Genomic DNA, 27,434 nt, shown 5'->3' with positions numbered 1-27,434 from the left:
GCCTCTCTCCTTGGCTTGCAGATGGCCGCCTTCTCGCTGTGTCTTCACATGATCTTTTTTCAGTATGTGCCCATCTCTGTTGTCTCTCTGTGTCTGAATTTCCTAAGGACTCCAGTCAGATTGGATTAGGGCCCACCCTAATGGCCTCTTTAACTTCCCTTCTTTAAAGGCTCTATCTCCAAATACAGTCACATTCTGAGGTACTGGAAGTTAGGGCTTCAAGATACACATTTTGGAGAAACACAGTTCAGCCCCTACAACAGGAAAAATTTTCAATATGAGTAAAAAAAGCAAGATACAATAGTTGGTGTGACCCTAATTCTATAAACATATGCAGGAAAATATTGGAAAGAAATACTCAAATATTAACAGTGGTTTTCTTAGGGCTTGGGAGTTATGAATAATTGAAACTTTTTTTCTTCTTTATACATTTCTATTTTTTTTCCATTTTCTAGAGTGATCATATGGGTATTCTATAATGAGAAAAATGCACTACAAATTACATTTAAAATTCTAAATTCTAGTTCTTGAATTAGAGACACTTTACCTAGTTAGACGACCTAAGCTACCCTCACAGAGAGCAAATCAGAACGCACCCCTTCTGCTGGCATTATGGCCTCAAAACCGGGAACACAGGAAGAGCTGAACTATGCATACCCAGTACCTCCTCTTAAAGTCTTTAGTCATGTTCATCAGTTTTCTTTCCATAGAGGAGCAGTGAGGAGGCAGAAAGAAAAAAAAGGTTCATTTTCCTTACCCTTTCTGATTGTGTAAGCCAATACAGTCTCCTTTTTGCTTCTAGTAATTTGAGTTGGATTTCTGTCTCTCCTTTTTTAAAATTTCAATTCCTGGGGGTGCCTGGGTGGCTCAGTTGGTTAAGCGTCCGACTCTTGATTTCAGCTCAGGTCATGATCTCACTGTTCCTTTGAGCCCTGTGTCGGGCCCTGCCCTTACAGCACAGAGCCTGCTTGGGATTCTGTCTCCCTCTCTCTCAGCCCCTCCCTTGCTTGCACAAGCTCTCTCTCTCTCTCAAATAAAAATAAACTTAAAAAATGTTTATTCCTGTATAGTTAACATATACTGTTATATTACTTTCAGGTGTACAATAGAGCGAAGGATTTTTGCCTGTTGTAATAGAAAAAAGGCCTGCGTAATACAGTCTCGAAACGTGAGTAGGCACTTTTAAGCTGAGAAAGGAGGAACATTTTAAACAAGAGACAGCATGGGCAAAAGCCTAGAGGTTTGAAATGTTCACTTGTGGCTGACATGATGCCAAATAAAAGAAAGAATTGAAAATGAAAGAAAACATCTTATGTGGAACAATGTTGTAAACATCTGTTCCTAATAAAGTAATTAAAAAAAATAGAAATAGAAGGATGTTTTCGTTTTTCTTTCCTTTTTTTTTATTGAAGGATGTTTTCTCAGTGTGGTAGAGAGAACCCCAAACAGTCACCATATGTACTCCCTTTTAAATTGCAAATAAAATGAGGATGCCTGTTATTGCCATTATTATTCAATATTGTGTTGGGTGTCCTGGCTAGTGCCATAAGATTTGAAAGAGAAATGAGAGGAATCAATATTTGAAAAGAAGAGACAAAACTAATACTTACAGATGACGTGGTTGTATGCCTAAGTATTTCCCAGGTAAGAAAAATATACAGAAATCAGTAGCAATCTTGTACACCATAATTAACCAGTTAGAAAAAAAACCCAAATAAAAGAGATCCTATGCATGATAGTAATTAACATATATGCATACAATATTTTGAAATAAGCTCAATGAGAGATACGTATGGCCTAAGAAAAACTACAAAGCTTAACTGAGAAATAGAAACATCTTTTGTTTCCGGTTAGAAAAACTAACTATAGGGGTGTCCAGGTGGCTCAGTCGGTTATGCATCTGACTTTGACTCAGGTTATGATCTTGAAGTTCCTGGGCTCAAGTCCTACCTTGGGCTCTCTGATGTCAGCACAGAGCCCACTGCAGGTTCTGTGTCTCCCTCTCTCTCTGTCCCTACCCTGCTTGCTCTCTCGCTCTCTCTCTCTCTCTCAAAGATAAACATTATAAAAAAAGAAAAACTAAATACAAGAATATTAGTTCTATAGGGGCACCAGGCTGGCTCAGTCAATAGAGCATGCAATTCTTCATCTCAGGGTCGTGAGTTAGAGCCCCACATTGGGTGCAGAGTTTACTTTTTACAAAAGAATATTAATTCTCTTAAAATAAATTTATGAATTTATTGTGATTCTACTCAGAGCCTCAACAAAACTTTTCTTGAAACTCAATACAGTCAATTCTGCTCTAAGCAACATGTGCATTTTTTTTAACGTTTATTCATTTTTGAGACAGAGAGAGAGACAGAGCATGAACGGGGGAGGGTCAGAGAGAGAGGGAGACACAGAATCCGAAACAGGCTCCAGGCTCCGAGCTGTCAGCACAGAGCCCCACGCGGGGCTCGAACTCACGGACCGCGAGATCATGACCTGAGCCGAAGTTGGATGCCCAACTGACTGAGCCACCCAGGCGCCCCTCTTTTTTTTTTTAAGTTTATTTATTTTGAAAGAGAAAGAGAGAGAGAGAGAGCACACATGAGAGAGGGGCAGAGAGAGAGGGAGACACAGAATTCCAAGCAGGCTTTGCACTGTCAGTGTGGAGGCTGGTGTGGGTCTTGATCTCACAAACGGTGAGATCATGACCTGAGCCAAAATCAAGAGGTGGACACCTAACCAACTAAACCAGCCAAGTGCCCCAAAATATGCATTTTTAAAAATCATCCAGCTATGCAGAATTGTGCAATCAAAGCCACATGGGTTATAGGTAAGGTAGGATTAGAGGTACAACGCTAAAAATCTGTGTCAGTGACATAAAAAAGATAGGAGGCTAATAAAAATGGATATCACAACTTTACACATGTTAAATGATAAGAAACCTATGAATACTACAATAAATAAGCAAGTTACCTTGAAGAAGACCTAAAGTGCACTCGTGGAATTGGGCATTGAATGGTTTTAGCTTGTGAATTATTGTGAAGCTGTGGAAAAGGAGTTTTCTGAAATTTGACAGAAAGCTGTAACACCAGATGTGGATGGGTGTGACTCATAACATACTGATGTAGCTGGTAGATGTCTGCAGTGTATGTAGTGTGTTCATTATGTGTATTCCTGCATGGCTTGGTTAATCTGGGTGCAGTTTGCTGCATTCATTTACTGTTTCCCACACATGAATTACACATAAGCAAAGGCGAGATTTGCATTTTGCTCAAATTGTTGCCTGATACATCACTTGCTTTGGAACAAATTCTCATTTTCTAAATAAGCATTATAGTAGAAATGACTTAAAATGACTTTGAAAAATAAACTGCTTGAAGTACTTTGTGAAAAGAGCAAGTCTTTCTTTAACAAATGTTAAAATATGGCAAAGCACTTATTATTTCCAAGGTTGTGCTGGGAAAAGAAACTTAGAAACTACATGAATGTGCATAAATAGGGCAGTGGCTAAATAAATTATGGGTCCTCCAAACTGTGGAACAGGAGCGAGCCATTTAAAAAAGTGAGGGGGAGGCGCCTGGGTGGCGCAGTCGGTTGGGCGTCGGACTTCAGCCAGGTCGCGATCTCGCGGTCCGTGAGTTCGAGCCCCGCGTCGGGCTCTGGGCTGATGGCTCAGAGCCTGGAGCCTGTTTCCGATTCTGTGTCTCCCTCTCTCTCTGCCCCTCCCCCGTTCATGCTCTGTCTCTCTCTGTCCCAAAAATAAATAAACGTTGAAAAAAAAAAAAAGTGAGGGGGGCTCTCTGATGCCACGGTTGGCCTCCAAGATGGCGCCGAAAGACAAGAAGCCTAAGAAGTCAACCTGGAAATTTAATTTGGACCTTACTCATCCAGTAGAAGATGGAATTTTTGATTCTGGAAATTTTGAACAGTTTCTACGGGAGAAGGTTAAAGTCAATGGAAAAACTGGAAATCTGGGGAATGTTGTTCACATTGAACGCATCAAGAATAAAATCACAGTTGTTTCTGAGAAACAGTTCTCTAAAAGGTATTTGAAATATCTTACCAAGAAATACCTTAAGAAGAACAATCTTCGTGATTGGCTACATGTGGTTGCATCTGACAAGGAGACTTACGAACTTCGTTACTTCCAGATTAGTCAAGATGAAGATGGATCTGAATCTGAAGACTAGATAAGGCAGCCTCTTACAGGGTTTTGCTTGCTAATAAAACAAATGAAGCATGCAAAGGAAAGAAACATCTAGAAATGGACTTTTAGTTTATTGGTGGATAAAAAACACTGTACCCTGTGGAAAAAAAAATAAAAAATAAAATAAAAAAGTGAGGGGGGGTGGTATCTATGAGTACTGGTTTGGAAAGTACCAAAGTATCCAAAGTATACTTTTAAGAAAAAAAAGTAAAGAGCAGAAGAATATGTATATTATAATCATATTCATATTTTTAGAGAATATATGTGTTTATATTACACATATAGTTTCTTATATAAACACAGAATCTGGAAGAAAACAAAATAAACTGTTAACAGTGGAGCTATCACACTGGGTGGGAGTGGATTTTTACTTTCTTTCTCATGAACATGTTTTGCTTTTGTGACTTTTTTTAATTAAAAAAGTTTTAATTTGAGCCCCCAACGTGGGCTCAAATTCATGACCCCGAGATCAAGAGTCACAGGTTCTACCCACTGATCCAGCCAGGTGCCCCTAGTTTTGCAATTTTTAAAATTTTAACCTAGGTGTACCTGGCTGGCTTAGTGGGTAGAACTTGCAACTCTTGATCTCGAAGTCATGAGTTCAACCCCCCCTTTGGGCATAGAGCTTACTTAAAAAATAAACAAAAAAAAATGAAAACCAAATTTAATGTGCTGGCCCAATAGTAGACATAGACCAATGGAAAAATGTAAAATTCATACTATATGCTAGTATATTTAAGAATTTACTATATGATAAAGTGGGCATCATCAAACAGTTCAGAAAAGAATGACTAATGAATTGTATTAGGCCAGCTGATTTGTATTTTGACAAAAATTCAAATTATATATAATACATATGGATATTATATATAACATATATATCACATTTCATACACCAAAGAAAATTCCAAATGGATTACAAAGTAGAAAAAGTGAGATATTATCTATGAAAGGGTGATCATTCTGAAATTTTTTAAAACATTCAAACTTCTGGATAACTTGAGTAGTACAATGAATACCTGTCTACTGATCACCTAGATTCATCAATTGTCAGCATTTGCCATGTTTTTTTAAGAATTTACTTTTAATGTTTTTTAATGTTTATTATTTTGAGAGAGAGAGAGCACAAGTGGGGCAGGGGCAGAGAGAGGGAGACACAGAATCCGAAGCAGGCTCCAGGCTCCAAGCTGTCAGCATAGAGCCCGACCCAGGGCTCAGGCCCACAAACTGCAAGATCGTGACCAAAGTCAGATGCTTAAGCGACTGAGACATCCAGGCACCCCAGCATTTGCCACGTTTTGCTTTCTCTTCTTCCCTCTAAACACACTTTTCATGTGCATGCATGTTCACACACATATATGCACATTATTTTGCTGAACCATTTGTGAGTTCATGACACTTCATCCTTAGCACATATCTCCTAAGAAAAAGGACATTCTGCTACATAACCTTAATGCCATTTTCCTGCAGGAGAAGTTAATGTTGATACGATATAATCTAACACACAATCCACATTCAGATTTCCCCAATAGTCCCAATAATGTCCTTTATAGCTGTTTTTTGATATCAAGTAAAGTTCCAATTAAGGAATATGCACTTTATAATATCATGTCTTTTTAGTCTCCTTTTTAAAAAATGTTTATTTAGTTTTGAGGAGAGAGAGAGAGAATGTGTGCAAGTGTGCCAGTGCATGCACGTGGGTTGGGGAGAGGCAGAGAGAGAGGGAGACAGAGAATCCCAAGCAGGCTCCACACTGTCAGCGCTGAACTGGAAGTGAGGCTCAAACTCACGAACTGTAAGATTCATGGCCTGAGCTGAAATCAAGAGTGGGATGCCTAACCAAACGAGCTATCCAGGTGTCCCAAGTCTCCTTTTTTTTAAGATTTTATTTTTTTAAAGTAATCTCTACACCTAATGTGGGGCTGTAATTTACAACGTTAAGATCTAGAGTCACATGCTCTTCTTTTTTTTTTAAGTTTATTTATTTATTTTGAGAGAGAGAGAAAGTGCACCCATGTGTGCAATTGGGGGGGGGGGGTGGGCAGAAAGAGAGAGAGAGAGAGAGTCCCAAGCAAGCTCCATACTGTCAGTGCAAAGCCTGATTCAGGGCTCGAACTCATGAACCTCGAGATCATAACCTGAGCTGAAGTTGGACACTTAACCGACTGTGCCATCCAGGAGCTCCAAGTCACACACTCTTCTGACTGAGCCAGCCAGGCGCCCCTCTTTAGTCTTCTTTAATCTAAAATAGCCCCTATGCTCCTTTTCTTTTGTCTTCAAGACATTTGCAGAGCTCTGGCTAGTTGTCTTTTGTCTTGTAGAATGTCTCACAAGCTGAATTTGTCTGATTATTTCCTTGTGACTAGATTCAGAGTAAAAATTTTTTGGCAAAAAAATGTCGTAGATGATATGTACTTCTCATTACATCATACCTAGAGTCCCATAATGTCAGTTTGTTCCAGTATTTGTGATTCTAAGTATGATAATTTGGTTAAGGTGGTTCCCCCAGATCTCTCTACTGTAAAGGTTCTGTGTTGTAGGCAGAATTTTGACCCCCATTATCTTCTCTCCCAGTGAATGTGTTACATAGCAAAAAAGGACTTTGCAGTTGTAATTAAGGTTACTAATTCTTAAAATAGGGACATTGCCTTGGATTATCTCAATGAGCCCACTGTAATCACATGAGGCCTTAAAGATAGAAGATGAGAGGGGCACCTGGGTAGCCCAGTCAGTTAAGCATCCAAGTCCTGGTTTGGCTCAGGTCATGATCTCATGGTTTGTGAGTTTGGGCCCTGCTTCAGCAGTGCAGAGCTCGTTAGGTATTCTCTCTCTCCGTGTCTCTCTTTGCCCCTCCCCTGCTCATGCTCTCCCTCTCTCTCTCTGTCAAAATAAGTAAATAAATCTTAAAAAAATATATCTAAAAAAGTAGAAGAGTGGAAGTGACAGAGATTCAAAGCGGAAGGATTTGATGCATTGTGGCTTAGAGATAGAGAAGATTACATGTTAAGGAAATGGGGACCTCAGTGCTACAGCTGCCGGGAACTAAATTCTGCCAACAACTTGAATGAGCCTGGAAGTGGATTCTTTCCCATAATATCTAAAAAGGAATGCAGAGACTTCGGTTTTATCCCTGTGAGACCCTGAGGAAAGAATCCAGTAATGCAGTGCCGGATTTCTGACCTACATAGTGTACAATAATAAATTTGTGTTGTAAGCCAGTAAGTTTGTAATGTGTTACAGCAGAAACAGAAAACTAATAGAGGTATCTTTTCCTGTGTAATTAACATGTAATCTGGGGGCACCTGGGTGGCTCAGTCAGTTAAGTGTCTGACCTCAGCTCAGGTCATGATCTCACAGTTAGTGGGTTTGGGCCCTGCATCACTCCCTGTGCTGACAGCTCAGAGCCTGGAGGCTGCTTCAGAGTCTATGTCTCCTTCTCTCTCTGCCCCTACCCTGCTCATGCTCTGTGTGTGTGTGTGTGTGTCTCCCTCTCAAAAATAAACATTTAGAAAAAACTTAAAAAATATGTAATCTGTGGGGTAGTACTTTGGGATCATGTGAATATCCTGTTTCCCAACATTCAAGGATCATTTATTAAGGATCCTTGTCTGAATCAGTTATTACTTTGGTCAGTGTAAAATAATGATTTTCTTTCTTTTTAAAAACATTTTTTTATTTATTTTTGAGAGAGAGAGACAGAACATGAGCAGGGGAGGGGCAGAGAGAGAGGGAGACACAGAATCCAAAGCAGGCTCCAGGCTCCAAGCTGTCAGCACAGAGCCCGACATGGGGCTTGAACTCATGAACCACAAGATCATGATCTGAGTTGAAGTTGGACACTTGACCAACTGAGCCACCCAGGTACCCCAAAATGATGATTTTCTAATTCTAACATTTTTTGTAGATTTATTAGCTGGCATTCTTCTATAAAGAAGAGCTCCCCACCCTGGCCTTTTTAAAGTGTTGCTATGAACCTATGACATCTTTTAAAATTCATTGTATTAGTACTATTAACAGTCTTACAAAATTGAGATGGGCAATTTTGAACATAAAATTTCAAAAATTGAATATATTCTCTGACTCAGCAAGTCCACTGCTAGGTCTATATCCAACAGGAATGTGCACTTATGTCCAGCAAATAATATGCACTAGAATATTCATAGCAGCACTATGTATAGGAGCTAAAAACTATAAACTAATGAAAAGTTAATCAACAAAGTAGAAGGAATAAATTGTGATATATTCCCACAAAGGAATACTATACACCTGAGAATTAATGACCAGCAATGATGCACAGCAATATGGATGAATCTCAGAAAGTTAATGTTGAGTGAACTTCCTCAGTCTGGTAAAGGGTCTACAAAAAACACACAGCTAACAACATACTTAATAGTCAAAAACTGAGTACTATCCTCCTAGGATCAGGAACAAGATAAGGATGAGTACTCTCACTATTTCTGTACAACATTGTACTGGAAGTTTGAGCTAGAACAATTAGGCAAGGAAAAGAAATAAAAGGCATCTGTATTGGAAGAGAAGAAGTAAAATTATCTGTATCTGCAGATGACATGAGCTTGTATATAGAAAGTCCTGAGGGGCGCCTGGCTGACTCAGTCAGTGGAGCATGCAATTCTGGATCTCCAGGTCATGAGTTTGAGCCCCATATTGGGAGTAGTGATTACTTAAAATAAAATAAAATTGGGGATAGAGATTACTTAAGATAAAATCAATAAAATGGTTAAAGTGGTAAAGGTTATGTGTAATTTACCCCAATTAAAGAAAAGGCTTAAGGAATCCAGTAAAACATTATTGGAAAGTAGTAAGTGAGTTCAGCCAGGTTGCAGGATACAAAATCAATATACAAATATCAATTATATTTCCTTCTTCATTTTTTCTTTAAAAATTTTTAATGTTTATTTTAGAGAGAGAGAGAGAGAGAGAGAGCAGGGGATGGCCAGAGAGAGACACACACACAGAATCTGAACCAGGCTCCAGGCTCTGAGCTGTCAGCACAAAGCCTGATGTGGGGCCTGAACCCATGAACTGGGAGATCATGACCTGAGTTGAAGTCGGACGCTTAACTGATTGAGCCACCCAGGCACCCCTTTTTTCTCTTTTTAGAGAAAGTGTGTGTGTGTGTGTGTGTGTGATGGGGGAGAGGGTCAGAGGGTCAGAGGGAGGGAGAGAGAATCTCAAGCAGTCTCCATGCCGTATGGAGCCTGACTTGGGGGTCAATGTGGTTCTTGATCCCACGACCCTGAGATTGTGACCTGAGCTGAAATCAAGAGTCAGATGCTTAACCAACTGAGCCACCCAGGTGCCCAGTCTTTCTTTCTTTTCTTTTCTTTTTTATTTTCTTCTTATTTTATTTATTAAAAATTTTTTTTAATGTTTATTTATTATTGAGAGACAAAGAGAGACAGAGCATGAGCATGGGAGGGGCCAAGAGACAGGGAGACACAGAATCTGAAGCAGGCTCCAGGCTCTGAGCTGTCAGCACAGAGCCTGACAGGGGGCTCGAACTCACAGACTGCGAGATCATGACCTGAGCCGAAGTCAGATGTTTAACTGACTGAGACACCCAGATGCCCCATCTTTTCTTTTCTTTTTTAAAGTAATCTGTATGTTCAACGTGGGACTCAAATTCACTACCCTGAGATCAAGAGTTGCATGTTCTACCAACTGAGCCAGGCAGGCTCCCCCCAGTTGTATTTCTATAAGGACAATGAACAAACTAAAAATGAAGTTAAGAAAATATTTATATTTGCAATAACATCAAAGAGAATAACATACCTAAGGAATAAATTTATCAAAAGTAGTACAAAACTTACACTCTAAAAACTACAAAATATCGTAGACAGAAATTAAAGAAGACATTAAATAATGGAAAGACATCTCATGTTCATGGATCAGAAGCTTTGACATTGTTAAGATGGCAGTACTCCTCAAATTGATCTATGGATTCAAGGCAATACCCATAAAAATTCCAGCTGTCTTTGCAGAAGCTAACAAGCTGATCCTAAATTTCATATGGAAATTCAAGGGACCTAGAATAGCCAAAAGAATCTTGAAAAAGAAGAACAAAGTTAGAGAACTCACATTTCCCAATTTCAGAACTTACCACGAAGCTAACAGTAACCAAGACAGTGTGGTACTGGCATAAGAACAGACATATATGTCATTGGAGCAGAATTGAATGTCCATAAGTAAATCCTCATTTGTGGATTTGTGGTCAATTGATTTTTGACAAGGGTGCCAAGACCATTTAATGGGGTAAAGATTAGTTTATCAATACGTGGTATTGGAATTCTTGATATCTACATGCCAAAGAATGAATTTGGACCCCAATCTCATACTTTGTACAAACATTAACTCAAAATGGACCAAAGACCTAAATATATGAAAAAAAACCCCATAAAACTCTTAGACGGAAACATAGGCATAAATCTTGGTCACCATGGATTACGCAGTGTTTTTTCACGTGTGATACTTAAAGCAGAAGCAATGAAAAAATAAATAAATTGAACTTCATCAAAATTAAAAACGTTTGTACATCAAAAGACACTATAAAGAAAGTGAAAAGACAGCCCATAGAATGGGCAAAAATGTTAGCAATGAGTGGCCGGCTGGCTCAGTTGATAGAGCATGCGATTCTTGATCTCAGTGTTGTGAGTTTGCCCCATGTTAGGCAAACAGCTTACTTAAAATGATTCTGTTTTTAAGTAATCTCTATACCCAACATGGGCCTCAAACTCATAACTCCCTGATTAAGAGTCACATGCTCCACTGACTGAGCTAGCCTGGTGCCCTGCAAATCTTATATCTGCTAAGGATCTAGTGTCTAGACAATATAAACAATTTTTAAAACTCGACAACTAAAAGATAACCCAATTAAAAATGGACAAAAGAGGGGTGCCTGGGTGGCTCAGTTGGTTAAGTGTATAACTCTTGATTTCGCTCAGGTCACAGGTTTGTGAGTTGGAGCCCTGAGTCAGGGTCTGCACTGACAGCGTGGAGCCTGCTTGGGACTGTCTCTTTCTCCTCTGCCTCTCCCTCTCTCTCTCAAAGATAAATAAATAAAAAATTTTTAAAAATGCAAAAAAAAAGGGCAAAATATTTTAACAGGTTCTTCTTCAAATAAAACATCCACATGGCCAATAAGCACATGAGAAGATGCTCGATGTCATTAGTCACTAGGGAAATGCACATCAAAACCACAGTAAATACCACCTCACAACCACTAGGTTGGCTATAATTACAAAGATGGTGTATAACAAGTATTGGTGAGAATGTGGGGTAATTAGAACTCTTATACACTACTGGGGGGGGATGTAAAGTGGTACAGCCTTTGTAGAAAACAATCTGTCAGCTCCTCAAAAAGTTAAACACAGATTTACCATACAATCCAGCAGTTCCACTCCTGGGTATGTACTTTAAAGAAGTTAAAACATGTCCACAGGAAAACTTGTACACTAATATTCATAGCAATGTTACTCATATAGCAAAAAACCCCAGAAACAACCCAATGTCTATCAGTTGATGAATAGATAAAATATGGTATTTCCATACAATGAAACATTAATTGCCAATAAAAAAGAATGAAGTGCTTATTAAACATGGTACAACGTGGATGGACCTTTAAAACATTATGGTAAATGAAAAAATCTGGTTCGCAAAAGATCTCATACTGTATGATTGCATTTAATGTGACATGTCCAGAACAGCCACATTATAGAGACTGAAAGTAGAATTGTGGTTGCCTAGGAATGGATGGGGTGAGGGGTTGGTAGGAAATGGGGAAAAACTGGGAATAAGAAAAGGTTTTTATTTTTTTTCTGGGATGATGAAAATGTTCTAGAATTTATTGTAGGGGCACCTGGGTGGCTCAGTCAGTTGAGCATCTGACTTCAGTTCAGGTCATGATCTTGCTGTTTGTGAGTTTGAGCCCCACATCAGGCTTGCTGCTGTCAGCCTGTCACCGCAGAGCACGCTTCAGATCCTCTGTCCCACTCTCTCTACCCCTCCCCCACTTGTGCTCTCCCAAAAAGTAAATATTTAAAAAACAAAAAAAGAAAAATGTTTTTAAAATTAAATTAAATTAAATTAAATTGATTGTAATGATAGATACACAGCCCTGATGATACTAAAAACTACTTAATTGTGTACTTTACAAGGGGTGAATTTTATGGTATGTTAATTTTATCTTAACAAAAGAGTACATACTGTATGATTCCATTTATATAAGGTACAAAAAACAGGTTTATAAAAGTCTATGCTGTTAGAAGTCAGGACAGAGGTTGCTTTTGTTGGGGATGGGAGTAGTAACTGGAAGGAAGCATGAAAGGAATTTCTGGGGCACTGATAATGTTTTGTTTCTTCAATTTTTTTGATGTTTATTTACTTTTGAGAGACAGAGCATGAACAGGGGAGGGGCAGAGAGAGAGGGACACGCAGAATCCCAAGCAGGCTCCATACTCTGAGCTGTCAGCACAGAGCCTGAATTGGTGCTCGAACCTACAAACCATGAGATCATGACCTGAGCCAATGTCAGACGCTTAACTGACTGAGCCACCCAGGCGTCCTGATAATGTTTTGTTTCTTGATGTGGATGCTGTTACATGTGTGTGTTCATTTTTTTTGTGTGTATGTTTGTTTTGTGAACATTTACTGAACTGTTTATTAATTACAAACAGAATGAATTTCTTTCTAATTTTATTTTGGTAGCAAATAACTTGTTAAAGTGATAGCTATGCTGATGGAATTGTGGTAAAGCTGGTTTACTCTAACATGACTGATAGCTCTCTAAATTGAAAAAACATTCCCTTGGTGAAGCACTGTAACAAGTATCAAATTTTATAAATATCTTCATTATGTTTGACTCAATATTTCCACTCCTGTGAATGAAGCCTAAGAAAGGAATTCAAGTAAATAGAGACATTGTGTTAATGAAGGTATTTCTTAGAATAAAGGAAAACTGGAAACAACCTGAATAAATGTTTAAATGGTTAAATAAGTAATGTTTTATCAATGCTGTGGAATATGATGCAACTACTAATAATGATAATTTTGAACAGAAGTAGTAATTAGAAAAAATATTTGATCATGAAAAAAAGGGAATGCAAAATTGTATGATAACTGAATATAGACAAAGACCATAACAACAACAAAGAGAGATCATTACAGAACATACAGAAATATAGAGAGTTGGTCTGTTAGGAATTATTAGTGAATTTTTGCAGTTTTCATTAGTGTTAAATTCTTTTATAATAAAAACAAACAAAAACTTTAGTGTTTGGGGGCATCTGGCTCAGTCAGTAGAGCATGTGACTCTTGATATTAAGCCCCATGTTGGGTGTAGAGCTTACTTTAAAGAAAAAGATTAGTGTTCACACCTGGCCATTGTACTACAAGAAAGAGATATTGAAGTTGGAGGAAGTCCATAATAATTGAGGGCACCATGGAATTTCTGGAAATATAAAAGCTGTGGAAGGAAATACAGTTGAATTCTACAAATTCATGAAAGGGATGGATAGGTCAATGGTGATAGTTGTTCACAAAATCTGGGAATGCTAGGATTGGAGGGCACCTCCTGATGCTTCTATTTCATTGACCAAAAATTTTTTTTAACTTCTGAAGTTTATTTATTTATTTTTGAGAGAGAGAGAGAGAGAGAGAGAGAGAGAGCAAGCAGGGGAGGGGCAGAGAGAGATAGAGAATCCCAAGCAAGCACCACACTGTCAGCACAGAGCCTGATGCAGGGGCCAAACTCATGAACCCTAAGATCATGACCTGAGCCAAAACCAAGAGTCGGACACTTAACCAACTGAGCCACCCACGTGACTCCATCGACCAAATTTTTATTGAATAATTGAGTACTTATTAAGTCCACTGTTCGACTTCACTTGTGTGAGTTTATGACCAAAGGTAAGTATTACCGTTTACATATTGGATAATAAATTTATGACACCCATTACTCCAAGAGGGAGTGGTCCATTACCCAATCTTATCTTTCACTGCTGACTAACAAACACTACACTTGCTAAGCTTGTCTATGCTACTTCATGCCTCTGTAGGTCCAGAGCTCATCCACCTTTCGTCCTTCAAGGCTCACCTTAAGTTCCCTGCCAACCTCTTCTCAACCTCTTACAAACTAAGAGGTCTTCTTTATGTATTCCAGTCTGTTTTGATATCCTCTTCCTGAATATTTACAACACCAGTTTGTCAATCTCATAGTCGAATCAATCAGCTAATCTAAGCAGCCAGATGATTATACACTAATATATATTACACACCAATATATTATTCTAAATATGTATAAGTTTCCATTGAATACTGCCCATGTGCCAGGCATGAAGTATTGACTTCATAATTTCACCTAAGCATCACAACAACCCTATGAAATATGTATATTATATCCAGAAACTGAGGCTCAGAGATGTTAAGATAATTTTGCTCAAGGTCACAGTGGATGAACAAGGACTTTAACCTAGATCTAACTCCAAAGACTCCACTCCTAACCATTATGTAAAACTGTTTTAATCATATTGTGTGTATTTTATTTCCCTAACTAGATTTTTGGTAAAGACTTTATTGGTTTTTTTTTTAAGTTTGTTTATTTATTTATTTATTTATTTATTTATTTAGAGCACCAGCAGGGAAGGGCAGAGAGAGAGGGAGAGAGAGAATTCCAAGCAGGCTCCCCACTGTCAGAACTCATGAACCCTGAAATCATGACCTGAGCCAAAACCAGGAGTCAGATGCTTAACCAACTGAACCGCCCAGGCGCCCTGACAAGGATTTTATTTTGTTTATTTTGTAATCTTTTCGTTGCTATACTAGCTGCTTATACACATAGTCAGTGCTCAATAAATACTTATGGAATGCCAAAATGGAGATGTAGCTAGCTGAAAATACCAATTGCTTTTAAAAGGAGTTAGATTTTAGGGGCATCTGGGTGGCTCAGTCAGTTGGGTGTCTGACTTCGGCTCAGGTCATGGTCTCACGGCTCGTGAGTTGAAGCCCCATTTCGGGCTCTGTGCTGTCAGCTCAGATCCTGGAGCCTGCTTCGGATTCTGTGTCTCCCTCTCTCCCTGCTCCTCCCCTGCTCACACTTTGTGTGTGTGTGTGTCTCTCTCTCTCAAAAATAAGTAAACATTAAAACGATTTAAAAATAAATAAAAGGATTTAGATTTTAGTCAGATTCATGGGTGACATATTCATAATGGATGATGTAAAAGGGAGCAGGGTTATTTGGGTCCATTTTTAATACCTGAGATGTCTTGATGGAGGAGAACCACACCTTCACAACCCTTGTTGCTCCATTATTAGTAAGAACTGACTAAGTTGGATGGGATTATGGGTCTGACACCAAATTTGATCATTCTTTGATTCTTCAGCTCTTCTGTTTCCCAGAAACTCCTAGCTTAAAAGGGCCTGTCCCCCTCAAAAAACTAAAAATAGAACTACCCTATGACCCAGCAATGGCACTACTAGGCATTTATCTAAGGGATACAGGTGTGCTGTTTTGAAGGGACACATGCACCCCCATGTTTATAGCAGCACTATCAACAATAGCCAAAGTATGGAAAAAGCCCAAATGTCCATCCATGGATGAATGGATAAAGAAAATTTGGTGTATATATATACAATGAAGTATTACTCGGCAATCAAAAAGAATGAAATCTTGCCATTTGCAACTATGTGGATGGAACTGGAGGGTACTATGCTAAGTGAAATTAGTCAGAGAAAGACAAAAACCATATGACTTCACTCATATGAGGACTTTACGAGACAAAACAGATGAACATAAGGCAAGGGAAATAAAAATAATATAAAAACAGGGAGGGAGACAAAACAGAAGAGACTCATAAATATGGAGAACAAACTGAGGGTTACTGGAGGGGTTGTGGGAGTGGGGATGGGATAAATGGGTAAGGGGCACTAAGGAATCTACTCCTGAAATCATGGTTGCACTATGTGCTAACTAATTTGGATGTAAATTAAAGAAAAAAAAAAAGGCCTGTCCCAATGCTGGTGCTTCTCCCTGTTTGGTTTTGCTGGCTGTCACACCTCCTCTTCTTGTGCATTTTTTTTTAATTTTTTTTTCAACGTTTATTTATTTTTGGGACAGAGAGAGACAGAGCATGAACGGGGGAGGGGCAGAGAGAGAGGGAGACACAGAATCGGAAACAGGCTCCAGGCTCTGAGCCATCAGCCCAGAGCCTGATGCGGGGCTTGAACTCACGGACCTCGAGATCGTGACCTGGCTGAAGTCGGACGCTCAACCGACTGCGCCACCCAGGCGCCCCTCTTCTTGTGCATTTTTTAAAAGCTTTATTTATTTATTTGTTTATTTATTTATTTATTTATTTAGAGAGGCAGGGGCAGAGAGAATCCCTAGCAGGCTCTTCACTGTCAGCACAGAGCCTAATGTGGGGCTCCAACTCACAAACGGTGAGATCATGACCTGAGCGGAAATCAAGAGTCGGATGTGTAACGGACTGAACCACCCAGGCGCCGCTTGTGCATTTTTTAAAAGTTTATTTGATTTATTATTTATTTATTTATTTATAGCACACATGTGCATGGGGTAGGGGCAGAGAGGGTTGGAGGGAGACAGAATCCCAAGCAGGCTCTGCCTGGTGAGCTGGCAGCCCGATGAATGATCAGCATCTGGAACTCACCAACTGTGAGATGATGACCTCAGCGGAAACCAAGAGTTGGGCAGGTAGTGAGCCACCCAAGCGCCCGCTGCCACCTTTCTCATGCATTCAAATTAAGTATGGTACCTATAGGAAGCAGGCATTGAAGTCTAATAGGCCAGGTTTATCAGTAAGATGGTCAACAAATAATTATGGTGTGATGTCAGATGAGTCATGCCTCTGAGCCTCAGCTTACTCATCAGGAAAATGGGATTAAACACACCCTTTCCTCCAATAATTCAATATTGTTACTATTTCATATTTAATAGTTTAACATTTATAGGCAGCCAGAAATACACCATGGAGAGACTGGGGCCTGAAAATCTAAATGGGATTAATTATCTGTGGTGGTTGAAATCATCTTCCATTCTCTTGCTGACTGTAATAGAAATACCCACAGCTGAGGGTGAGAGCTGAGAGATCAGAGTCAGATGGCTGTCCATAATCTGGTATAGTCCTTGGGAAAGATTTTAGAGGTGAGGAAACCTCGTGTAGAAAAGCAAGGCAAGGAAGACTGAGGGAGTGGGAGTTGGAGACTTCCTGTGCTGTTTCCTCCTCCACTTCTCCCCCTCCCCCACTCCCACCAATCACAGATTCTGACCATTAAGGCATAAAGGTAGAAAATCCCATGGAGTCTCCGGCCAGGCCAGTCTCACTGTCCTGCTATGACTATAAGCGCGGAGAATGGGAAAAGGCTACCCTCCACCCCACCCTCCACCCCCCACCCCCGACCCCTGTCTCGCTCCTTGCCATGCCGGGCTGCTGTTGCAAGTGGGAAGCAGTCTCAGGCCGCACGCAGTCCTTTTTGCAAAGCCAAGGAGTGAATGAATGAGAGAGGGAGAGAGAGAAAGAGAGACAGAGAGGTGGTGTAGGGAGGATTAGGGGTGGGATTCCATGACGTTACCGGCTCCGCCTCCCGATCTATATAAGGGGGCGCTGGGCGCGCAACGACCCCAAGCAGCAGCTTTGAAGCCTGAGCACCTGAAGTCGCTAGCCCCAGCCCAACTCGGTTTAACTCAGCCTCACCCAACCCGATTTGAGACTCTCCTCTCCCTGGGCTTGCAACAGCTCTCCGGTAAGCCTTGGGGGCCGACAAGTGTGTCGGAAGGGGATGGCGAGGGTCTGGGCATACCTAGGATTCTCTGGCATCCAGAGCATGCAGTTATATCAACGCGGCCGTGACCTGTTGCTGGCGAGACCCCGGCCCCAAGAACCAAGGTTCCCGTCTCCACCTCAGCCCCAGACCGTTTCTAACGGGGACATAAGAATCTGGGAGCTGAGTTAGGGGGCATAGGGTGGGACCGTCTCTAGTGCGAGCAATTTCAGGCTGCTCTGGGGCCCCTCTGGGTGCATCTCCAAATCTTTAGATGTCGAAGCCCCGCCCCACTGTTGATTCTTGCTGGTCAGCCTAGCAAGGCGGGAGGAAGTGGGGGAACATTTGCTTACTCCCCTGGGCGACAGTAGCACGGTTTACACGGTGTGGGCAGGGTGAGTAGGGATGGAATTGAGTCGGTGCTCACTTTTGATCAGCAGTGGAGGTCGGTCCTCTCCTCCCTCCGGGCAATCTGGGAACCTTGCCTATTAAGTAGCCCTTGGGATAAGCACTGAAAAGGAACGTGGAGAGTGGATGTGAGAAGGGCGTTCTGCCCAGAGTTGCTGGCTGCTCCTGGGATGAGTTTGTTTAATTCCCAAACAGCCACAGGCCAGAAAACGGACACAGAACAGGTTCCATGGTTTCTGGGTTGGGGTCTAGGATAAACCCTAGTTTCTCCGTCAGAGAAAGAGACGGATACTGACTGAACACCCATGAGGTGCCAGGCCACTGTATCATAGGGATCTTTCACCTGCTTTTTCTGCAAATTACTCCTACAAACCTGTGAGGTATTATTTTTCCTACTTGTTAAAGGAAGAAACTGAGGTTAGAGGAAGAGACTTGAATATGTTCCCCATCCCCCCCATCGCTCCTGAGCTTGGTGGAGTGTGTATTGTAATGCGTTCTTAGAGCTTAGGGATAATGAGCCCTATTGAAGGGCTTTTGTCTTGTTTCTCACCAGATCCTAGAATCCTCTTCAATTCCAGCTAGAATGCTGTGGCACGCACTTCGCAGATTTGGTCAAAAGCTGGTACGCAGACGTACCCTGGAGCCTGGCATGGCAGACACTCGCCTTGCCAGATGCCTGAGCACTCTGGATTTGGTGGCCCTGGGTGTGGGCAGCACGTTGGGTGCAGGCGTGTATGTCTTGGCTGGCGAGGTGGCCAAAGATAAAGCTGGACCATCCATTGTGATCTGCTTTTTGGTGGCCGCTCTATCTTCTGTGTTGGCTGGACTGTGCTATGCGGAGTTTGGTGCCCGAGTTCCCCGTTCTGGTTCTGCGTATCTGTACAGCTATGTCACCGTGGGTGAACTCTGGGCCTTCACCACTGGCTGGAACCTCATCCTCTCCTATGTCATCGGTGAGATGGTGGGGCAGGGAGGGGCTTCGAATCAGGAAGTGGTGAAGTGATGTAGTCTTCAACATTCACATGACTCCAATACCCTTAAATGTGTTTGTTATGGGGCTGGGAGGGTTGAAGGTGTGGTGGAGAAATTGTTCCTTCTACTTATCTCTGCCCTGGTTTCCTTAATTAACTGGTTTGGGTTTTTAAAAAGTAAGATTAAGGGTGCCTGGCTGGCTCAGTCGTTGGAGCATGTGACTCTTGATCTAGGGGTTGTGAGTTCAAGCCCCAGGGTGGGCGTAGAGCCTACTTTAAAAAAAGTAAGAATAGATGAAAACAGTAGGGATTATTTGTGTGACTGGTTTGGGGGAGGGAGGAAACTTGACCCCCTGTTTCTCCCTCTGCTCTACCAGGTACAGCCAGTGTGGCCCGGGCCTGGAGCTCGGCTTTCGACAACCTGATTGGGAACCACATCTCTCGTACCCTGCAAGGGAGCATCTCACTGCATGTTCCCTATGTCCTTGCAGAATATCCAGACTTCTTTGCTCTGGGCCTTGTGTTGTTGCTCACCGGTGAGGGAAAAGACAGGGTTAATGGTGGGAGGCAGGGCTAGGAGGGACCAAGCCTGAGAAGGGCTTGATGGAGGTGATAATGGTGAGAAAGCAGAGACACTGGGCAGGAAAGGTGTGCACTGAGGCGGGGAAACAAATCTTGGACCGAGGACTTCATGAGTCCTGATTGCCTCTTTCCCACAGGATTGCTGGCTCTGGGGGCCAGTGAGTCAGCCCTGGTTACCAAAGTGTTCACAGTGGTGAACCTTTTGGTTCTTGGTTTTGTCATCATCTCTGGCTTCATTAAGGGGGACTTGCACAATTGGAAACTCACAGAAGAGGACTACAAACTGACCGTGGCTCGACTCAATGACACTTATAGGTTAGGAGATTCACTCTCCGGAGATTCGGAGCTGGGAGCATGATGGGGAGCCAGGGGCGTCTGCGCTAAGGCATTCAGGATTGGGTTGGGGAGGAATGGGAGCTTAGGTCTTGAGCACCTGGCTGAGTAGTTTGGCATTAGGGAAAAGGCACAGAGTTGGCTGAACACACCTTTTACCTTTTCCACCCTTTTCTTCCACTTTAGCCTGGGCCCTCTGGGCTCTGGAGGATTTGTGCCTTTCGGCCTCGAGGGGATTCTCCATGGAGCAGCTACCTGTTTCTATGCATTTGTTGGTTTCGACTGTATTGCTACCACTGGTAACACAGTCATGCTGGTTCTGTCTGGGGCTTGGACACAGTGAATGCTCAGTTTGCATGCAGATTGGGGGTGGCAGAAAAGCAAACCTGCTTAGCTGATTCAGAAACTTGTGCCCCTTCCTGCAGGCGAAGAAGCTAAGAATCCCCAACGTTCCATCCCCGTGGGCATTGTGATTTCACTGTTGGTCTGCTTTTTGGCATATTTTGGTGTCTCTTCGGCACTTACGCTTATGATGCCTTACTACCAGCTTCAACCTGAGAGCCCCTTGCCGGAGGCCTTTCTCCACACTGGATGGGCCCCTGCCCGCTATGTTGTGGCTATTGGATCCCTCTGTGCTCTTTCTACCAGGTCAGTGGTAAACGTTTGTTCTCCTCTGCGGTCAGAGCCTTAGGCTTGAGCATTTGGTACCCGAGAAGAACCCTTAAAAGGGCTGTGAGGAGAAGAGGGAGATTCCTTAATCTCACAGGCTCAGGGGATAGAGATTGCAGTCACCTCACGCCACTCTGGGCATTCCTCCCTCCAGCCTCTTGGGCTCTATGTTCCCCATGCCTCGGGTGATCTATGCGATGGCAGAGGATGGCCTCCTGTTCCGTGTCCTCGCCAGGATCCACAGCGGCACACACACCCCCATCGTGGCCACTGTGGTCTCTGGCATTGTTGCAGGTAAAACGGTTGTCTCTGTCCTTCCCCTCGTTCTTTGACCGATTCCCTCAACTTTGCTCTTTGCTTCCCTCACATCTTGCTTTCTGCCCATCAATTCCAGCATTCATGGCATTCCTCTTTGAGCTCGCTGATCTTGTGGACCTTATGTCAATTGGGACCCTGCTTGCTTACTCCCTGGTGGCTGTTTGTGTCCTCATCCTCAGGTGAGACTCCCTCTGTGAGCTAGGATTTGGGTTTTTGTTCTTGGATGAGGAGTGATGGGGATGTGTTCTCCCTCCTCCTTCCTGTGCCTTCGTTATCCTGAGTCTCCTGGAGGAATATGGATATTCCTCCCCGCCAAAAGGAGCTTCCACCCTTCTGGCTTATGTGGGAGCTAGAGCTGCCTGCGAGAAGATGCTCAAGTGGTTAAGGGTTGTTCCTAATACTGCCTTCTTACTCTTGCCTCAGGTATCAGTCTGAGGTGAAGAATGAGGAAGATCAGGTGGAGCTGCAGGAGGAGAAGACAGCTGAAGCCGAGAAGCTGACCCTACAGGGACTATTTTGTCCACTCAACTCCAATCCCACTCCACTCTCTGGCCAAGTTGTCTATGTTTGCTCCTCATTGGTTGGTGAGCGATAGAAATTTTCTCTGGGGTGGCTTTGAGGTCAGCATGATGGGGGGAGAGAGGGTGTGGCATTTGGTGGCCGAGGTCGGCCTAGAGAGAACGGTGACCCTCCTTGGAACGGGGTGGCCTAATGTCTTAACGTGTTGGTCTCAAGAGTTGGTTTTGATGTTTCTCAACTTGACCCTTGAAGCTCTGCTGCTGACTCTTCTTTGCCTCGTGCTGACCAAGTGGCCCGTTCCACTGCTTTCTGGAGACCCAGTGTGGACTGCAGTGGTTGTGCTGCTCCTGATGCTCATTACTGGGATCACTGGGGTCATTTGGAGACAGCCACAGAGCTCCACTCCCCTTCACTTTAAGGTAAATGACCTCTTTCTTTCCACCTACCAACCCATGTCAGAAGACTAGGCTCCAGATGCCTTGTGATCTAATGGAGTTTGTAAGTGTTCTTTCATTGGACAAGAAAGGAAAGATACAGGAGATACCTAGGCCAATGACTTCTTCTCTCACCCTCCATAGTTCCTTTCCAGTTCTATTTCCCCAAACGTTGTATTCTTGGAGTCCTATACGATGTGCATTCAGTGAGTGGGCATTGAAATACACAATATGAGTAGGAGTTGAACCCTCCCTTTCCTGGCCCCAGTAGGTTAGGGATCTCTTTCTAGGTCACCGCATGGTATCTACAAAGGAGATTTTGCTTTGTTCTCAGGTACCTGCTTTGCCTCTTCTCCCACTAATGAGCATCTTTGTGAATGTTTACCTTATGATGCAGATGACAGCTGGCACCTGGGCCCGATTTGGGGTCTGGATGCTGATTGGTAGGTATCCAATGCTTTTCCCTCTTGGTCTCAAGTAGGGAGACCTATTAAGCCTTTACAGGTCACTATTTCCCTACCTCACAGCTACCTTTCCCCACTAGGGTTTGCTATCTACTTCGGCTATGGGATCCACCACAGCCTGGAAGAGGTTAAGAGTGACCAACCTCCACTCAAGTCTAGAGCCAAAACTTTAGACCTTGATCTCAGCAGTGCCTGTACACCTTCGATTTGACATCGTCATACCTGAATGCTGTCTGGTCCCCCTGCACAATAATGAAGAGTACTCTTGAGCACATGGGAAGCTAGGCCTCCCATGGGATGTTGGTGGGGGAACACTAGAGCTCTGTATTTATTGTGGAGTGAAAGATGTGTCTTTGCTGTGCCTCATTCCTTTTTTTTTTTTTATACTGGTCTACTTCTCAATTGTGTCTGTAGTTGCTTACTGGCTTTTACAAAGTTATTATTAAAGGAAACTAGAAAAAGAAACTATGTCTTGTTCTTTGCTTGCTGGAGATGATGTGGAGCCTGACTTTCCATGTGGAGAGCTTCAGATGAGTGTCCTCTGTGCACTCCAGTCACCACAAAAGTATCTTGTGCCTGTGTGTGTTTCTTGTTGGCTCAGGTTTTGAGGAGGGTGGTGGGACCACTTGTCAAGTCTAGTCACACTTGAAGGAACGATCTTGAGATAGGTTTCCCTCTTGCTGTACTAAAGGTTAGATTCTAAATAAGTAGGACAGCAACACTTGTCTTAGGGATTTGGGGGTGGACTCTGATCTCAACACTGGCATTGGTTGGGACCTACACTGAGACCATTGTCTTTGGTTCCACCCCTTCTAGTTGGACCAGACCCAGACTCTTGTGATTTCCTGGGCAACAGAAATTTTGGCTGGGGTATTTGGTACTGCCGGGAGGAGGGGTGGACAATAGGGGGGTAACTGGTAAAGGACTGGTAAAGGATAGTATACATACATACTATCTATGTATGTATAGATAGTGATTGCTATAGAAGTAGTAAGGGAACAGAGGTCAGAGCTTTGCTCACACCATGAACTATTCATTTGTCCATTTCTTCAACAAACATACGTGGAGCTCTTATTAAAATGCTAGGCCCCATGCTGTGTCCTAGGGGTATAAACGTGAATAAAACAGTCCCTGCCCTCAAGGAACTCAAAATCCAGAGGAGGAGACAAGCAGGTGAACATGAAACAATGTGACCTGGACCAGGGCAGGGTAAGTGCTGAGTGCTACAGAAGCACAAAGGACGTTCTTGACCCAAGTCTTGAATAGGTATTTCTGAAGTGGACTGAGGGAAGGGTTCACTTGTCAGTGAATAGTGTGCACAAAGCCATGTGCATGGTGAAAGAGCAGATTGTATTTGGAGGTATGACACGTAGTTCAGTGTGGCTGGAGGGTAGCATATAGGGGGTTGTGAAATACAGCAGAGACCATATGAATGGCTTTTGTATATCCGATCAAGGAATTTAGGTACTCTCCTTATAAGTGGTGTGTGTGTGGAGGGGAGGGGGACAGGTTACTGAAGGATTCTAAGTAAGGAAGATGGTTGGATTTGTTAGTCTGGCAGCAGCAAGGAGGATGGCTTGGAAGAGGCTGGGGGAAGCTAGAGCAGTGAGCTAATAGTTACCATTTGTTGAGTATTAATGATATGCCAGCCCTTGTGCATACAATCTCATTTAGTCCTTGCAATAATTCTATGATATAGAAGTTACGAAAATTCATTTCTACAGATGACGGGGACAGGCTTTGGGTAAAAAATATGCTCTAGATCACATAACTTGGAATGGTCAGTGCCAGGATACAGAACCCAGTTCTGCCTGACTCTGCAGTCTATGCTCTTTAACCATTGTGTGACATTGCTAGTAGTAATTAGTTAGGAGGACAATTGTGATCATTTGGGGGTTCTCGGTCAGTTGGATGTAGGAGGTAAGAAAGAAGCAGATGGCTTAGGTTTCTGGGTGGAGTTTCTGGTTGAATGATCAAATCATTAGCTGAGATAGCAAAAGAGGAAGAGCATATTGGGGGAAAGATGAATTCAGTTTGATATGCTCATTTATAAGTGTATGTAAATTTAGCTTCCTACGGGTGAAGATAATGTAATCAATAATTGGAACTTGAAGCTAGGTTAGAAGTCTGGGCTAGAGTTACAAATTGAGGGGGCATCAACTTAGGACATACATGTATGTGAAGAAAATTTTGGGAGCACCTGGATGGCTCAGTTGGTAGAGCATGTGGCTCTTGATCTTGGGGTTGTAAGTTTGAGACCCACATTGTGCGTAGAGATTACTTAAAAAAATTTTTTTGTAGCATAAATTGTATAATTTTCTTTATATATAAAGAGCTCTTACAAATCAATAAGATGAATCACCCGATGAATGAATAAAAGATGTAAATAGTTTTCAGAAAAAACATATAACACCAAACAAATATTAAGATACTCAGTCTCACACATTAAAGAAATGCAAATCAAAACAACAATGCGATCTCGGTTCTTACCTTACAGACCAGCAAAACAAACTTTTTTTTTTAACGTTTATTTTATTTTTGAGACAGAGAGAGACAGAGCATGAACAGAAGAGGGTCAGGGAGAGGGAGACACAGAATCTGAAACAGGCTCCAGGCTCTGAGCTGTCAGCACAGAGCCCGACATGGGGCTTGAACTCTCGGGCCGTGAGATCATGACCTGAGCCGAAGCCGGCCACTCAACCGACTGAGCCACCCAGGCGCCCCAAAACAAACTTTTTTTAAGATTTTATTTATTTTTTATTTTTAAAGGTTTTTTTTTAATTTTTTTTAACGTTTATTTATTTTTGAGACAGAGACAGAGCATGAATGGGGGAGGGGCAGAGAGAGAGGGAGACACAGAGTCGGAAGCAGGCTCCAGGCTCCGAGCCATCAGCCCAGAGCCTGATGCGGGGCTCAAACCCACGGACCATGAGATTGTGACCTGAGCTGAAGTCGGAGGCTTAACCGACTGAGCCACCCAGGCGCCCCTAAGATTTTATTTTTAAGTAATCTATACCCAACACGGGGCTCAAACCCACAACCCCAAGATTGAGAGTCTGAGAGTCTGTGATGTACTGAATGGGCCAGCCAGGTGCCCCACAGCAAAACAAATTTCAATGACTAGGTGTTGGCAAAAGTGAGGGAGAATAGGCAGTCTCCTGCATCATGGGGATGTACATTTTTATAACTTTTTTGGAGAGTAATTTGCTAATATAAGAATTAAAAACATTCTTTTGGATCTGATGGCTCCACTTATAGGGGTTTATTTATTTTTTAATTTTTTTTAATGTTTTGTTTTTTGAGAGAAAGACAGAGTGCAAGCGGGGGAGGGGCAGAAAGAGGGAGACACAGATTCTGAAATAGTCTCCGGGCTCTGAGCTGTCAGCCTGGAGCCTGATGCGGGGCTCGAACCCATGAACATGAGGTCATGACCTGAGTCAAAGTGGGAAGCTTAACTGACTGAGCCACCCAGGCACCCCTCCACTTACAGGAATTTAAAAAATTTTACATATATATAAGGATATGTACTGTGACATTACAATACAATAAAACTTGGAAGCTACCTAGTGTGCATCAGCAAGGAACTAGTTAAGTTACAATGCATTAATTCATTGAAATATTTATAGATCCAGTAAAAAAAAATGAGAATTATATGTGCCAAGAGGTGATATGGAAAGATCTCCAAGATATACTATTGAGTAGGAACAAAACCCCCAAGGTGCAGAACATTTGTGTGAAAGTGCAAAAGAGGATGTATTTATACATTATTTATTTTCTGGGAAAATATATAGCAAACTTAACCTCTGGGTTTTCTTCTGTACTTTCAGTTGTTTTTTTCTTTTTAACCCAGATACAAACAATACTTTTTTTCATTCCTTTTATGATCATAACAGTAAAATATTGGGGGAATTCTAACATTTAAGGGATAGAGGAGGAAGACTCAGCACAAAAGAGAAAGAATGACTGAAGATACAAGACAGTGATGGTGGAAGGAGGGAGGAAAGCACTTTGCAGGAACAGTCAACGATGCCAAATGCTGCCTTAGGGAGTCAAGTTAAATAAGGACAGAAAAGGGTTCATTGGTTTTGTCAGTTAGTAGTTCATTGAAACTATTTCAAGAGTAGTTTTGGTCAGATGGTGTGGAGTGGAGGACACATTGGAGTGGGTTGAGTAAATGGAGGGTGAGGAAGTGGCTACAGCATTTCAGGCCAACATCTGAAGGGAATTTCTAGGATGGGCAGTTTTTGTCTTTATATGCTTAAAAGAAGATTGTCAACAGGGAAAGTGAATACACTTTGTAACTACTGTTTAAATAAATCATTTGTTGGGTTCTGGGTGGCTCAGTGGGTTAAGTGTCTGACTTCAGCTCAGGTCATGATCTCATGGTCCCTGAGTTCCAGCCCCACGTCGGGCTCTGTGCTGACAACTCAGCCTGGAGCCTGCTTCGGATTCTGCATCTCCCTCTCTCTCTGCCTCTCCGCTGCTCGCACTCTGTCTCTCTCAAAAATAAATAAACATCAAAAAATTTTTTAAGTAAATCATTTGTGAAGGAGGGACTACTTCTCTGATTTGGTGTTCTAGTCTTTTTTCATTCAGTGCAATGTTTCCCAAACCTTAGACTTTCATGAATTTTTTCTCTATTTGTGTAATCTTGTAATGTTAAAAAACCCTCACTTTTTAAAGCTTAAATACATTTATTTTCTATATGTATTTTTAAAAAGTTTTCTTAAATTTTTTTTTTAATTTT

General features: G+C 42.1%; 2 protein-coding genes across 2 annotated transcripts; both read left to right on the top strand.

Annotated features, from left to right (window-relative positions):
• Positions 1-1,103: 1,103 nt before the first annotated feature.
• On the top strand, positions 1,104-23,073 carry SLC7A3 (solute carrier family 7 member 3). The gene is made up of 12 exons (XM_047844942.1): positions 1,104-1,168; positions 18,951-19,350; positions 19,746-19,904; positions 20,088-20,265; positions 20,470-20,582; positions 20,709-20,931; positions 21,107-21,246; positions 21,347-21,449; positions 21,694-21,854; positions 22,042-22,208; positions 22,558-22,666; positions 22,768-23,073. The coding sequence occupies exons 2-12, from the start codon at positions 18,981-18,983 to the stop codon at positions 22,896-22,898; spliced, it is 1,854 nt and encodes a 617-aa protein (XP_047700898.1). The 5' UTR covers positions 1,104-1,168; positions 18,951-18,980; the 3' UTR covers positions 22,899-23,073.
• LOC125157867 (60S ribosomal protein L22-like 1) lies at positions 3,802-4,257 on the top strand. The gene has a single exon (XM_047844941.1). It carries the CDS (start codon positions 3,813-3,815, stop codon positions 4,176-4,178), a length of 366 nt encoding a protein of 121 aa, XP_047700897.1. The 5' UTR covers positions 3,802-3,812; the 3' UTR covers positions 4,179-4,257.
• Positions 23,074-27,434: the final 4,361 nt, after the last annotated feature.

This window comes from Prionailurus viverrinus, chromosome X (genome assembly GCF_022837055.1).
Source record: "Prionailurus viverrinus isolate Anna chromosome X, UM_Priviv_1.0, whole genome shotgun sequence".
Taxonomy (NCBI): Eukaryota; Metazoa; Chordata; class Mammalia; order Carnivora; family Felidae; genus Prionailurus; species Prionailurus viverrinus.
The sequence above is the reverse complement of the archived record's forward strand: the minus strand, read 5'-3'. Positions and strand labels throughout refer to the sequence as shown.

Coding starts and splice junctions, on each gene's coding strand:
- SLC7A3 (XM_047844942.1), top strand. CDS start 18,981: ATGCTGTGGCACGCACTTCGCAGATTTGGTCAAAAGCTGGTACGCAGA. Junction 19,351..19,745: donor CATCCTCTCCTATGTCATCG/GTGAGATGGTGG, acceptor CTGCTCTACCAG/GTACAGCCAGTGTGGCCCGG. Junction 22,667..22,767: donor TGGGGTCTGGATGCTGATTG/GTAGGTATCCAA, acceptor TTTCCCCACTAG/GGTTTGCTATCTACTTCGGC.
- LOC125157867 (XM_047844941.1), top strand. CDS start 3,813: ATGGCGCCGAAAGACAAGAAGCCTAAGAAGTCAACCTGGAAATTTAAT.